General features: G+C 42.5%; 1 protein-coding gene across 1 annotated transcript; it reads left to right on the top strand.

The window, feature by feature from the left end:
* The first annotated feature begins 1,085 nt into the window (after positions 1-1,085).
* On the top strand, positions 1,086-9,686 carry HRG (histidine rich glycoprotein). Its single transcript, XM_027538703.1, has 7 exons — positions 1,086-1,353; positions 3,075-3,191; positions 3,966-4,056; positions 5,476-5,642; positions 6,603-6,683; positions 7,391-7,492; positions 8,720-9,686. The coding sequence occupies exons 1-7, from the start codon at positions 1,162-1,164 to the stop codon at positions 9,608-9,610; spliced, it is 1,641 nt and encodes a 546-aa protein (XP_027394504.1). The 5' UTR covers positions 1,086-1,161; the 3' UTR covers positions 9,611-9,686.
* Positions 9,687-13,847: the final 4,161 nt, after the last annotated feature.

The raw sequence follows: 13,847 nt of genomic DNA, 5'->3' as shown, positions 1-13,847 counted from the left end.
TTAGCTTAATCTCAGCCCTATCCCCCAGTGCTGGGTCCCTCATCCAATCGTATATGCCCTCTGACCCTATCTCTGGGAAGGGCATCGAATGACTTGACTGCTACCTTCAGCACCTTCCTCTTCCACATGAACTAATTCTCTTTAGCATACTTCAAGGGTCACAAAGAACTGGAATGACATGAGTGTGCTCCCAACTTTTTCCCAAGTAATATTGAGCAGGACCCTGTGGGGCTCCTGGGCACACAGTTTTTCTGTGTCCCCTATTTCTTTGATTACAGGGAATAGCCTTCATGTTCTTCATGAAACCTCCATGACCTTCCCTGACTTTCAATTCAAGCAGTTGTTAATCTGAAAAGAGAGGGGATTCCCAGGTGGTGTTAGTGGTAAAGAATCTGCTTGCCAATGCAGGAGATGCAAGAGAGAGATGCGGATTTGATCACTGGGTGGGGAAGATCCCCTGGAGAAGGAAATGGGAACCCACTCCAGTATTCTTGCCTAGAGAATCCCATGGACAGGGGAGCCTGGCAGGCTATAGTCCGTGGGATCACAAAGAGTCCGACATGACTGAAGTGACTTAGCATGCACAGGGGTTCAAGACCAGGAGCAACAGTCAAGAGTAGCCTTGGACCTAGGTCCTGTTTCCTCTTCAACCATTACATACAACAGTATCTTTAAGCTGTTTTGCAGATACTGATATCCCCTTCAGGTGGGAGAAGTTAACAATTAATGATGGTATGCTGCCTCCAAACACACAGACCCCAGACCTGTCAGGCCTGAAGGTTGATAATGCTGACTCCTACTTACCACACCTCAAACCCATTAGAAGAATGACCACAAGCTGATCACACCGTCTCTGAACAATTACTATAAAACATCTCACTGTCTTCCCCACATTGGGACACGTGGTTTTGAGGGCATTAGCCTCAAAACGAGGAATGTTTATAAACATGGCATGTTTCAACTTTCTGTCCCCAGGACCCACTAATCATTTACAGAATGTTGACAGATATTTGAACGAGGGGTCAAGGTGAACATCCCCAGTTACATAACAAAAATGTATAAAATCTTGCTTAATCAGTTGTGTGTGCGTTTTAGAAAATTCGTATAAACTTCTCTGCCGTGGTATCCCAGAGCAAGGGATGCTTTTCACATTTTAACAAAATGAAGGTACTCACTGCAGCACTGCTGTCCATCCTTCTGATCACACAGCAGTGTTCTTGTGCTGTGAATCCCACAGGCTGCGATGCCGTTGAGCCTGTGGCTGTGAGAGCTCTGGACCTGATCAATAAAGGACGGTGGGATGGCTACCTTTTCCAGTTGCTGCGGGTCGCTGATGCCCACTTGGACAAAGTGGTGAGGAGCCTCCCACGGCAGAGCTGAGTGGGGAGGTGATGGACCAGGGCCAAAGGAGATGCTAGCTCCTAAGCCTGCCACTTTGCACCGTGGATTGGCTTTGGTCAGGGTTGTTGGTTTCATTTCTGGGCTGCTCTGTGCTGTATTGTGTTCAGTCATGTCTGACTCTTTGCAACCCCATGGACTGTAGCTCACCAGGCCCCTCTGTCCATGGACTTCCCAAGCAAGAATACTGGAGTGGGTTGCCATTTCCTCCTCCAGGGGATCTTCACCACCCAGGGATCGAACCCGTGTCTGTTGTGTCTTCTGTATTGGCAGGCAGATTCTTTACCACTGTGCTACCTGGGAAGCCCTCAGAGCTGCTCTAACTGTTCTCTTATGCTTTGAATTAGTATTTGTTACTAGTATGTCCTGGACTTCCCAGGTGGCACTGATGGTAAAGAACCCTCGTGCCAATGCAGGATACATAGGAGGCGTGGGTTTGATCTCTGGGTCGGGAAGATCCCCTGGAGGAGGGCTTGTCAACCCACTCCAGTGTTCTTGCCTGGAAAATCCCATGGATAGAGGAACCTGTTGGGCTACAGTCCATGTGATCGCAAAGAGTTGGACATGACTGAAGCCACTAAGCACAGTCATTATGTCCTTGATCAGCCTCTAAATACTTATAAGTACTTATGCAGAGCCCAATCAATGGTTAAGTGCTATAAGAGAAAGATTATAATAAACTATGGGCTTTGTTCTAAAGGAAATAATCATCAGCTCACACACACACATAGGTGAACTGGGTAAGATGGAATATACTCAGGTGACTAAGTGAGTGGAATAAATGCTGGAGGGGTCGAATAGAAGATCAATTATGATGGATGGGAGAAGGGTTCATTTGCATCCTGAAGAATGAGCAGGATTTGAATAGCAAAATGGCTTGGATGATGGCCTTCTAGGAGAATTCCTGGTATACCACCTCCTTTATGTGTAGGGAATCTGGAGGGAAGGTATGCAGAAACAGAGCAAAGGCAGAGGGGTTCCAGAGGTTCTCTGTGGGTTTTGGAACAGCCATCATCTTGGAAGAGAGACATTCCTTAAGCCAAAGACTAAGGCAATAAATAATGGCATCTCTGATTAGACAAAGGAGGTAGAGGGACAGAGCTAGTTTGTAAGTGAAGAGAGGGAATTGAGCTTTGGGCAAGTTGAAATCAAGACCAGAAATCTGGGATTCCCCTGATGGTCCAGTGGTTAGGACTCCAAGTTTCCACTGTAAGGGGAACAGGTTTGATCCCTGGTCAGGGAACGAGGATCCCACAAGTTGCCAAAGGAAAAAAAAAAAAAAAAGAGTCAATCTATTAAAAAAAGACAAGAAGCCCAAGTTCAGGAATAGAACTGGATGAGAGGACACAAATGTGCATATAGAATGGAGGCCATAATATGGCTGTCATCACTTATATTCTAGTCTTGTACCTTCAATACTTCCACCCAAACCAACACTGCCTTTTCGTGATTGTTCTTTAAAATTCATGGCAGAAGAAATATTATGACCAGTTGAAAACTTGCTGATGCTTTTTATCAAATAAACAGATCAAATGATATAAAGGTAGGGCACCTGCAATGACTTGAAGAGGAGTAGAATGACAGGAATTCCCTTTAAGAAATAAAGAGCTTGTTTTTATTGGGAAACTCTGGATTTCCACATACTACCCAGCCATCGCTTTCTTGGAATTCCGCAGGAATCCATAGCTGTCTACTATTTAGTCTTGGATGTGAAAGAATCTGACTGTCCAGTTCTGTCCAGGAAGCACTGGGACGACTGTGAGCTGGATGTTTCTCGTCGTCCGTCTGAAACAGTAAGTAAACTGGGTACTATTCCTCTCCTCTTAGCATTCCTGACTTCTATCAATAGATAGAAAGAAGCAGAAATATCTTGCCCAGGGTGGTTGCACACCTGAGCTTACACAGTAAAACAATAAGAGCAAAACTTCTGCCTCTTGGCTTATAAGGACTATGTTGACTTCAAGTAATATTTTCTTGAGAGCCATACTGGGAAACCAGTTCAAGAAAAGTCAGTGGGGCTTATGGTCTCATGTCAGAGCATGACCACCTGTGAGACCTTGGGCAAATCACCTAATGTCTAAGAACCTCTGAACCTGTAACTGTGAATACTGGTTTCCCTAACAGAAATGGCCAAAGGGATTAGTTGCAGTCACCATAAGGAATTGAGTCTTGTCCTGCACATTGCACATGGGTTCTCAGAGTCCAGGTTCTCTGCCACAGAGGAAGATGCAAAGATAAATGAGTAAAGATATAAGATTTCAGTTCCAGAAAATAAGATGACTACATATCCAACAGTTTTAGCTTTTTTTTTCCTTGAAAATGTTTGGGATATGGCCATGATCTCTTTCAACACTTTCTCTGTGGTTCTCATGAGGGTTTTGGATGCTTGTAGCATATCCAGCTTACAGAACTATGCTAAGAAAATACATGTTTTTGAGAGAGGGTTTGGTGAGAGGAAGCACAATAATTTCAGATGGATAGTAGGAGCATGCTGCCTCACGTTTTTTTTCCCTCGGGTCAACCTAAGGAAAGAAGTAGGCAATAACATAAACCTCTCTTTCTTACAGGTGATTGGACAATGTAAGGTAATCGCTATAACACTTTTGGCTGGGCCTGAGGATCTTAGAGTGAATGACTTTAACTGCACCACAAGTTCTGGTATGATTGTCTGTTAAAATGCTAATTAATTCTAGGTTCATACAAAATTCAATCAAACGATATTCATCATAGATGTCTATGAAGTATGTATCAGAAATGGTTCCTGCCCTTGTGGATACAATTATTAATTGCTCTCTTGAGAAGAGAGATTTTTCCCTGTTACTGGCACATCTTCTTTTATAGAAATTCAACATCTAAAAACAGAAATTCACAAGAGGCTGTATGACATCATGGAGAAAGCGATGGCACCCCACTCCAGTACTCTTGCCTGGAAAATCCCATGGGCGGAGGAGCTGGTAGGCTGCAGTCCATAGGGTCTCTAAGAGTCGGACACGACTGAGCGACTTCACTTTCACTTCTCACTTTCATGCATTGGAGAAGGAAATGGCAACCCACTCCAGTGTTCTTGCCTGGAGAATCCCAGGGACGGGGGAGCCTGGTGGGCTGCCGTCTGTGGGGTTGCACAGAGTCGGACACAACTGAAGCGACTTAGCAGCAGCAGCAATATGACATCATTGTAGAGAACATAGGCTCTGGGGTCCAATTTGAGTTTGAACCCCAACCTCAACACTTATTAGTTGTATGGTTTTAAGGGCAAGTTACTTCTTCAAGCTTTCCTCCATTGCAAAATGAGGATAACAATAATATTATCCCTTCAGGTTCTTCCCAGAATTAAATGGATAGCCTGTGTAGTACACTTTGCAAAGTACTTAGCGTTCAAGTATTGACTTCAACGACTGAAAGTTACATATGCTCACAAAGCAGTTATACGTATATTAACTTGTTTAATCTCACAAGGCTATGAAGTAAAGATTACAATACTTTCAATTTTAGATATAAAAATAAACCTCAAGGAGATTCAATGACCTAGCCTGGGGAACAGAGCCAAAGTGTGGCAAAGACATGACCCTAATCCACTGGTGCTGACTCTAAATTACACACCTTTTAAATTCACCTTTTCAGAAAGAATTATCACAGAATTTCTTTTAAAATAATTAATCTTAACATGGTTCAATATATAAAAATTCTACAGTCAAGCAACTCCCACACAAAGTTGCCATAAAGAAAGATTGAGCTGCATCTTCTCTTCTCTGGGCAAAATTTTGTGTTAACGATGCCTCTCTCCTTGGCAGAGACAGGGAAGAGTTCATTAAAATATTAGCACTTTATGAGTGATGGGTTGTCAAGAATAGGGGTCACAACAGAGACTTGAGCGTTAGAAGGATCTGGGTTTAAGTTGAGCTCTGCCACTGATTGACTGACTTGATCTTGAACAAGTTACCTCTCCAACCCTCAATTTCCATCTGTAAAATGGAAGCTATTGTTATTCTTGCCATTATGCTTACATGTATCAAATCCCAACATTGACATTACTGTTTCCAACTCAGTAACCACAAAACTGCCACTTTCTTTCTCCAGTCTCTTCGGCACTGACCAATATTATAGACAGCCCAGTGCTCTTCGATTTCTTTGAGGATACTGAGCTGTACAGAAAACAAGCTGAAAAAGCCCTGGAGAAGTACCAAAGGGAGAACAGTGACTTTGCTCCTTTCAGAGTGGACAAAGTGAAGAGGGCTATGAGAGCGGTGAGTCTCCTCTAGCGTTTAGCTAGCACCAAGGGCCCAGAGTCCAGCGCAGCCGGTGTGAGCTTGGCAGCCCTGGGCCTCTTTGCTGCTCTCACTCGACCTTTTAATTTGAGGCCTTTTAAATTGAGCCTCCCTTCTTCAGTTCTTTGGCTTTTGGAGTTGTGGGTATATGTGTGTGAATATTGAACAGAGAAAAGGAAAAACCCAAACAAGGAAGAGGGAAAGACAAAAGAGAATAATAAAACTTATGTGAGTCATTAAAATCATCTGGTCCTAATCTCCTGTATTATGATGGAAAACAGAGACTCAGAGCACCCACCTCACCACTCCTAGTGGTGTGGCTGGAGTGAGAGAGTTCTGCCTCCCAGTCCAAGGACCTCAGTGCTTCCCACCCAAGCTAGCCTTGCGCAGCAGCTAGTTGATTTCGGTCATGCATTTTGTAAATGCAGTTAAATAGATTATGGTGCCTGCAAACAATGGAATGAATATGCTGCAATTACTAAAAACAACATTTTGAATGTTTATGCACTGGAAAGAGTTTCAAGATATATTGCTAATGGAAAAAGTAGGTTACAGAACAATATTTAAAACTATGATCCCATTTATGTTAAATAATTAGATATATGTGTATATGTGCAACATATTTAGGAAAAGGCTTGAAGGAAAAATCCATCAAGTGGATGATAGTGGTACCTCTGAGAATGGGAGGCACAAAGGTTGATTTTTCACACTACCCTTAATTATGTCTGTATTAGTTGAAACTTTCAATGAAATAGTAATCACCTTATCACTCATGTGATAAATTTTTTAAAGGCAGAGACCATCAGAAAAATAGTGCATATTGGAGATTTTGAATCCTCATAGTACTTTATAGTATGTTGGAAAGTAAGCATCTACAGCTTTTTTTTTTTTTTTTAACTTTTTATATTCTTAAAACTGCTTGGATCCAATTTGTTCTAGAGAGGAGGGGAAGGTACCAGTTACTTCCTGGACTTCTCTGTGAGGAACTGTTCCAGTCACCACTTTCCCAGACACTCTCATGTGAGTATAATCAGTGTCTGCAAAGTGCTAGGTAACATTCAGAAACCACTTACTATGTGCCAGGCATCCTTCTAACTGCTTTACATATGTTACCTTATTAATTCACTGCTGCCCTACCAAGTAGATACTATTTTTATTCCTGATTTACAGATGGGGAAACTAAGGCACAGAGCAGTTAAGTGAATCACGAGAGTATCACATATATTATAAAATTATACATGTTATTTACCTACACTTAGCACTGGATTTTTTTTTTTTTTTACCCATTAGGATTAAACTAAAACAAATAACTAGGTGGTGTTAAGAACTGACACCCAAGGGTGCTGCCACTCATGTCACCTCATTTACACCTCACAGTGACTCCATTTGACCAAGAGGTAACTGAGGCTCAGCAAAGGGTCCTGCCTGATGTTCACAACCGAGCTGAGGTTAGAATCCAGTCTTCCTGATGCTCAAGCAAAGGGCTTGTTCCCCTAGTCACTTATCCTTTGATACTCAGGTATCTGCATGAAGATCTCCTTATTTTCTGGTGTATCTTACCCTCCTCAGGACATGACTTAATGACTAAACAACAACCCTGATTTTTCGAAAGCCTCTTTTCCTTTCCCACATGTCTGGGAGTTCACAACAAAGCTGGATACCTTCCTACCACCTGCACAGACACATTCAAAAACACACACCCTAACAAGTTTATCGCTTCTTTATAGATCTTTGGATTCTGCAGAGCAGATTTGTTCTATGATGTAGAAGCCTCTGACTTGGAAACCCCAAAAGACATTGTCACAAACTGTGAAGTCTTCAACCTTAAGGTGGGTTGCTTAAGTAGCCTTTGTCATGATCAGTGCCAAAATAGGTGATATTTTCACACACACAGCATATATTGTTCTTATGGTTGTTGGTGTGTATTGTGTGTGCGTGTGTGTGTGTGTAAGAGGGACAGACAGAGAGAGACAGAAGAAGGAGAAAGAGAGATGGTGGATGAGGGAGTAGGGATGACAAGGAGGAGAAATACAGAGAGAACAGGGAAAGTACAGTTGGGACAGTACAAATTGCTGATATGACACAAAAAATATGGATTTTCCCCCCCAAGAATTGAGAAGGGTAAGATTTGCTGGAAAAGTAAAATCATGATTAATTCAACCAACCTCTAATGAATTGAAAGTGGCTCTTGTAGTCAGGACTCCAGTGCTGACACTTAATTTCAATATTAGGCATAGAACCTAAAAAAAATGCTAAAATCTACTATATAAAGGTGTATGAAATAAGACTCAAAACAGTATTTTACATATGTCCCAGAAAGTTTTTATTCGATACCAAGATATTCTTCACAGTGTTTTTTATATCAGAAAAAAACAAAAAACAAAAAAACCTGAGCATAATCCAGTGCCCATGTACCAGCACCACCCCAAGTAGAGGGGGCAGCCTTGTCACCATGAACATGGCTCCACAGATTTCTTAAAAATTAAAATCTGAACAAGGAGAAGTACACAGAGATAAGTGATCATCCTTTAGGAGTAGGAGATGTTTGTACCAAAAACCTCGACTCTTGTTGAGAATATAAATTATAAGGCACTAATTTTCCAAAGGTTGATCTATAGATAAGGATCATTTTATAGTATAATTTCATCAGTTTATATTGAGATGGGAAGAATAATAATGAGTGTTTTCACAATATAATGTTTATTTCATCTAAAGGACTACCCTTTACTCTGAGATTAAGTTTCTGACTCTGACAAGAGTCAGAAAATAACAAAAATATTAAAATAATCAAATGTTATTTGATTATTAAAATAAAATATTTCTATTGTGAAATAATGATGGTAATAAATGATAGTTTTGTTTGTATTTTGATTTTGTTTCTTTGTATTTTGAATGTGAGTTGGCTAGATAAGAATTTGAGAAATCCTTTTTTGATATCCTACTTTTAAAAAAGCTGTGGAATCTAAAATCTAGATGCCATTGACATAAATTAAATTAAACATCTAGCTTCTTTTTGTGTTACATGATGATATCCACTCTTCTGTTTCCACCATCAGGAACATAGAAACTTCAGTGCTGTGCAACATCATTTAGGCCGTCCCTTCCACTCTGGCGAGCATGAGCATTCTCCTGCTGGAAGGCCTCCATTTAAGCCCAGTGGATCTAAAGATCATGGTCATCCCCATGAGTCATATAACTTTAGATGCCCACCTCCTCTAGAACACAAAAATCACTCAGACAGTCCACCATTTCAAGCAAGGGCTCCTCTACCATTTCCCCCTCCAGGGTTAAGATGTCCTCACCCTCCCTTTGGCACCAAGGGGAACCATAGGCCCCCTCATGACCATAGTTCTGATGAGCACCACCCCCATGGACATCATCCCCATGGACACCACCCCCATGGACACCACCCCCATGGACATCATCCCCATGGACATCAACCCCATGGACACCATCCCCATGGACACCACCCCCATGGACACCATCCCCATGGACACCACCCCCATGGACACCATCCCCATGGACACCACCCCCATGGACATCACCCCTATGGACATCATCCTCATGGACATCATCCCCATGACAATGATTTCTATGACCATGGACCCTGTGACCCACCACCACATAGGCAAGATCCCCAAGACCACCATCGCCAAGGCCGTGACCCACCACCTAGGCACTCCAAAGAAAGAGGTCCAGGTAAAGGACACTTTCGCTTCCACTGGAGACCAACTGGATATATTCACCGACTTCCTTCACTAAAGAAAGGTGAAGTTCTCCCTCTTCCAGAAGCCAATTTTCCCAGCTTCTCATTGCCAAACCACAATAATCCCCTACAGCCAGAGATTCAGGCCTTCCCCCAGTCAGCCTCTGAATCATGTCCCGGGACATTCAACATTAAGTTTCTACATATATCAAAGTTTTTTGCATATACATTACCAAAATAAAGTCTGATTTCCTTGATGGGGAAAAATGAGTCATGTTCTGAATGAGAACCATAAATAAAATGTGACCAGTAATATATGCAAAATTGCAAGTTATTATAACCTGACTTTCATACTCAGGATAGGGCAAAATGTGGGTAGGAGAGGAAATGACATAAGAATAGACAGACAAAAGGAAAGGAGAGGAAAGATATCAGTGCTACAGACTGGAAGTTAAGTCCATCATTGGTTACTATATCACTTGAAGCAAATCTCTGATCCTCAAAATTTCTTTCTTTCTTGGATTAAACTCCTTTAATTCTGGCACCTTTCCTTTGCTGGTACTTATGCTGAGGTTGGACCTCCCAAGAAGGAGTTTACTATCACTAAAAGGATTACTCTTATAAAAGTGACCCAAATTCTCTTCCACTTGTTATCCAGTCCCCTAAATTTCCTTTTGGGAAAACAAATTCTCAATTCAATTATTAAGGAAACAAAGCTCATGCTATAAATTGTTTAAAAAAAAAAAAAAAAGGCTGCAAGCATGAATCATAACCATAAATTCAAGTGCACAAAAAATACCACTTTATTTTTGGAACAAATTAATTTCTATTTTAAGTGCCATCCTTACTGAGTTAATGGGAAATTTAACCTCAGGCCTTCTTGGACTTTCTGCTACTCCCCACACAAAGCAGTCCTAGGGTTTTACTCTCATAGTGCCAAGGTGTTTGTGTGGTAGGCATGAGAAGGAGGTCTGATTCTTCACCACTGGCCCACCAGGTCCCCCTGCTGAGGAATGCTTACTACTTTGTTCACATGATTCTTTAGGCCTCGTTTACCTAATTTTTTTTATATCAAACTGGCATTACAGGAGTCTCTAAGACAGTTAATGGAATGACTGCCAAGTGGTCATTCCATATGGTCATATAGTCTCTCCCTGAGATCCTGCTGCCTCCAGGCTACGTTTCTAGAAAGCAGGACCGAGATGCCCACTGCTGTCCTTTTCCTATCTTCTCCCCAGAGTAGTCTCAGATAAGAGCCTCTTTTCACTTTATTTTCACTGCCATAAGCCTCCTTTTTCACACTCAAATCTTTCTTTTCCCTTCTTCCCACATCAAGTCTCAAGTATTTTGTTTTTGTTGTTTAGCCGCTAAGTTGTGCCTGACTCTTTTCGACCCCATGGACTGTAACCCTCCAGGTTCCTCTGTCCATGGAATCCTCTGTCCATGGAATTCTCTGAGAATACTGGAGTGGGTTTCCATTTCCTTTTCCAGGGAATCTTCCCAACCCAGGGATTGAACCCACCTCTCCAACACTGAAGGTGGCTTCTTTACTGCTGAACCACCAGGGAAAATATCAAGTGTTCAGACACAGGCTAAAATCAGAAGGAGATAGTGAAGGACAGAGAAGCCTGACATGCTGCTTGGCGTTGCAAAGAGTGGGACATGACTTAGAGACTGAACGACAACAAGATTTCAGATTCTCTCCACCTGACTTAATGAACAGTTTCAGGTGTGTGGGTTTGGCAGAAGGAGGTAGATTCTAATGGTGAGGCTGGGGGACGGAGCGGGGTCGGGGGTAGGGGGTGGGGGGTGGTGGTCAGGGGCAGGGAAAAAAGCTAAGGGTGAAAGAGACCAAGTTCTTAAGCTGGGAAGAAAGAGAAATGCACAAAGATAGAGAAGGTGAAACTGGAAGGGTAAGGAGGTCACTGAAGACGCACAGTCCAAGAGCTGGAATGGAATACAGGCTGATTATGGTAGTATTTCAAGTGAAGACTCAAAGGCAGTGTTGTCGAATGACTTCCCTGGTGGTGCAGTGGCTGAGACTCCACATTCCTAATGCAGGAGATCCGTGTTCAATCCCTGGTCAGGGAACTAGAGATCACGTGCCACAACTAAGAGTTTGCATGCTGCAGCTACAGATCCTACATATGGCAAAGAAGACAGAAAGTCCTGCATGCCACATCTAAGACCCCATGAGTCAAACAAATAAATAAAAATAAATGTTAAAGAGCAAAAGCAACCGTCTCCCCGCACCCCCCACCCCCACCCCCGCCTAGAGTGTTTTTGAACCTAACTTTGTGTGCCTGACATACTGTGAGGCCAAAAAAAGAGTTTGGATCAAAGAAAGGTTTATTAGCTGAAGAGGCACCAACATGGATGATGGGAGAGCTAGACTTGTGTCAAATTCAATTTATCTTGCTGACTGAGTGGGGCACAAGGTTCTGAAAGGCACAAAAGGTAAAGGAGAGGGGATCTTTGTGATTTCAGGATGTCTCAGTTGCAGATTTCCTGGCACTGTCCTGTGACTAGATGTGTTCTCGGTGATTGTGATTAATCTATGGGTTCCTGCAAAGCAAATCAGTTAATCAGTGTCTTGTGATCCCTCAACTCCTCTCTAGGAGAGAGTAATAGCAATGGATGAGGCATTTTATTATTTCTCAGGGCCTTTGTGATGGGTCAGGAGTTTCAGTTCTTAATTGACTCCCCCCACTGCCCCACTCCACCCCGCCAGTGTCATATATTTTAAGCCCTCTTGGAACCAGTTGGTTAAAGCCACAGGGCAATTTGGGGTCATAAAGCAAGGTATCAGTTTAAAATAAAAGTCATGGTTTAAGATTATATTGGGCTTGCTTTTCCTTTGTTTTTGTATTACCTCACTTCCCTAGTTAGTAATCGTATGAATCTGCTCTTTGGAACTCAGCGAAGGTTTAGGAGACTTTTTACAAACAAGAGGCAGGCAGAGGGCACAGGGTGGGGTTCTGTCCCAGGAAGGCCCTGAAGGGTCCAGTTTCAGCAGGACTTGCCTGTATATACAGGTGCCTGCTTGCATGCACACTCGGTCGCTTCAGTCGTGTCCGACTCTTTGTAACCCCATGGACTGTAGCCCGCCAGGCTCCTCTGTCCGTAGGATTCTCCAGGCAAGAATACTGGAGTGGGTTGCCATGGCCTCCTCCAGGGAAATCTTCCCAACCCAGGGATTGAACCTATGTCTCCTATATCTCCTGCATTGCAGGTGGGTTCTTTACCCACTGAGCCACCTGGGAAACCCATATAGTTACATACATAACCAATAAGAAAGAGTGTGACTTTGAAGGTGGTTAATCTGGTTCTAATCCCAGCCCCACAATTTACTAATTATAGCAAAAGTTAAACATTCACATACTTTTTAGCTATCATGTAACAAAAAGCATCTAGAAAAGAAGCAATCAATGGTATATTGTCCAAACCTCTAGCACAATGTAAAATCCCTAAAGTAGGAATCCTTTCTTACCCCTTTTTTCACCTGTATCAACTGTTTGCATATTATGAATGCATTTAATTGAAATGAATTGAGAGGATTCAATACTGTGTTTTCCAGGAAACTGTTTTAATAATTCAAGCAATGTTTGTGAAAGGACTTAATAAATTATAAAATCCTGCTCAAATGCTTCTGAGAGTTATTAAGCTATGTTTTATTTTGGCGGGGGGGGGGGGGGGGGGGTGGGTCTTCCTGGATTTCACCTTTCTCCACTCTCTAATTAAGCTGCCAGCACTGTGTCCATGCCTTCATGGAGAAATATGATTCTGCAGGGCTGGCATTCAGTGGGGTGTCCCATTAATTGTCTGTCGCTGGTGACTCTTCTGATGAGTTGTATCTGGTCTGCTTGGTCAGTGTTTGCATGATACTCGTTATTAAACACTAGTACTGATTACTAGTATCATCACTGTGGCTTCAGGAAATGAAGCCTAGCTGTATTTCAAGGAGAAAAGGAAAATGGGCATCCATGATTACTATTTTTTAGAGAAGAAAGGTGAGGCCCAAAGAAGTTTAATTACTTTTTTAGGATCTTACAGTAAGTAAATTGTGGGGCTGGGATTACAACCCAGATCGACCTCCTCCAAAGTCACATCCTTTGCTGTTTATTTCCTGTCGATGGCACAGTGGTAAAGAATCTGCCTGTAATGCAGGAGACTAGATGCAGGAGACATGGGTTCAGTCCGTGGGTGGGGAAAATCACCTGAGGAGGAAATGGCAATCCACTCCAGTATTCTTGCCTGGGGAATCTCATAGACAGAGGATCCTGTCAGGTTACAGTCCATGGTGTTGCAAGAGTGGACACAACTGTGTGACTGAACGCACAAATATGCACATACACTGCCAAGTCCTGTGTTGTTTTTTTTTTTTTTTTGTCAGTTTTATTAAGAAATAATTGGCACACTGCTGCTAAGTCACTCCAGTCGTGTCCGACTCTGTGCGACCCCCTAGACGGCAGCCCACC

The sequence above is a fragment of the Bos indicus x Bos taurus genome, chromosome 1 (genome assembly GCF_003369695.1).
Source record: "Bos indicus x Bos taurus breed Angus x Brahman F1 hybrid chromosome 1, Bos_hybrid_MaternalHap_v2.0, whole genome shotgun sequence".
NCBI classification, from domain to species: domain Eukaryota; kingdom Metazoa; phylum Chordata; class Mammalia; order Artiodactyla; family Bovidae; genus Bos; species Bos indicus x Bos taurus.
This window is presented reverse-complemented; position numbering and strand designations above follow the sequence as displayed.

Coding starts and splice junctions, on each gene's coding strand:
- HRG (XM_027538703.1), top strand. CDS start 1,162: ATGAAGGTACTCACTGCAGCACTGCTGTCCATCCTTCTGATCACACAG. Junction 1,354..3,074: donor ATGCCCACTTGGACAAAGTG/GTGAGGAGCCTC, acceptor GGAATTCCGCAG/GAATCCATAGCTGTCTACTA. Junction 7,493..8,719: donor GTGAAGTCTTCAACCTTAAG/GTGGGTTGCTTA, acceptor TTCCACCATCAG/GAACATAGAAACTTCAGTGC.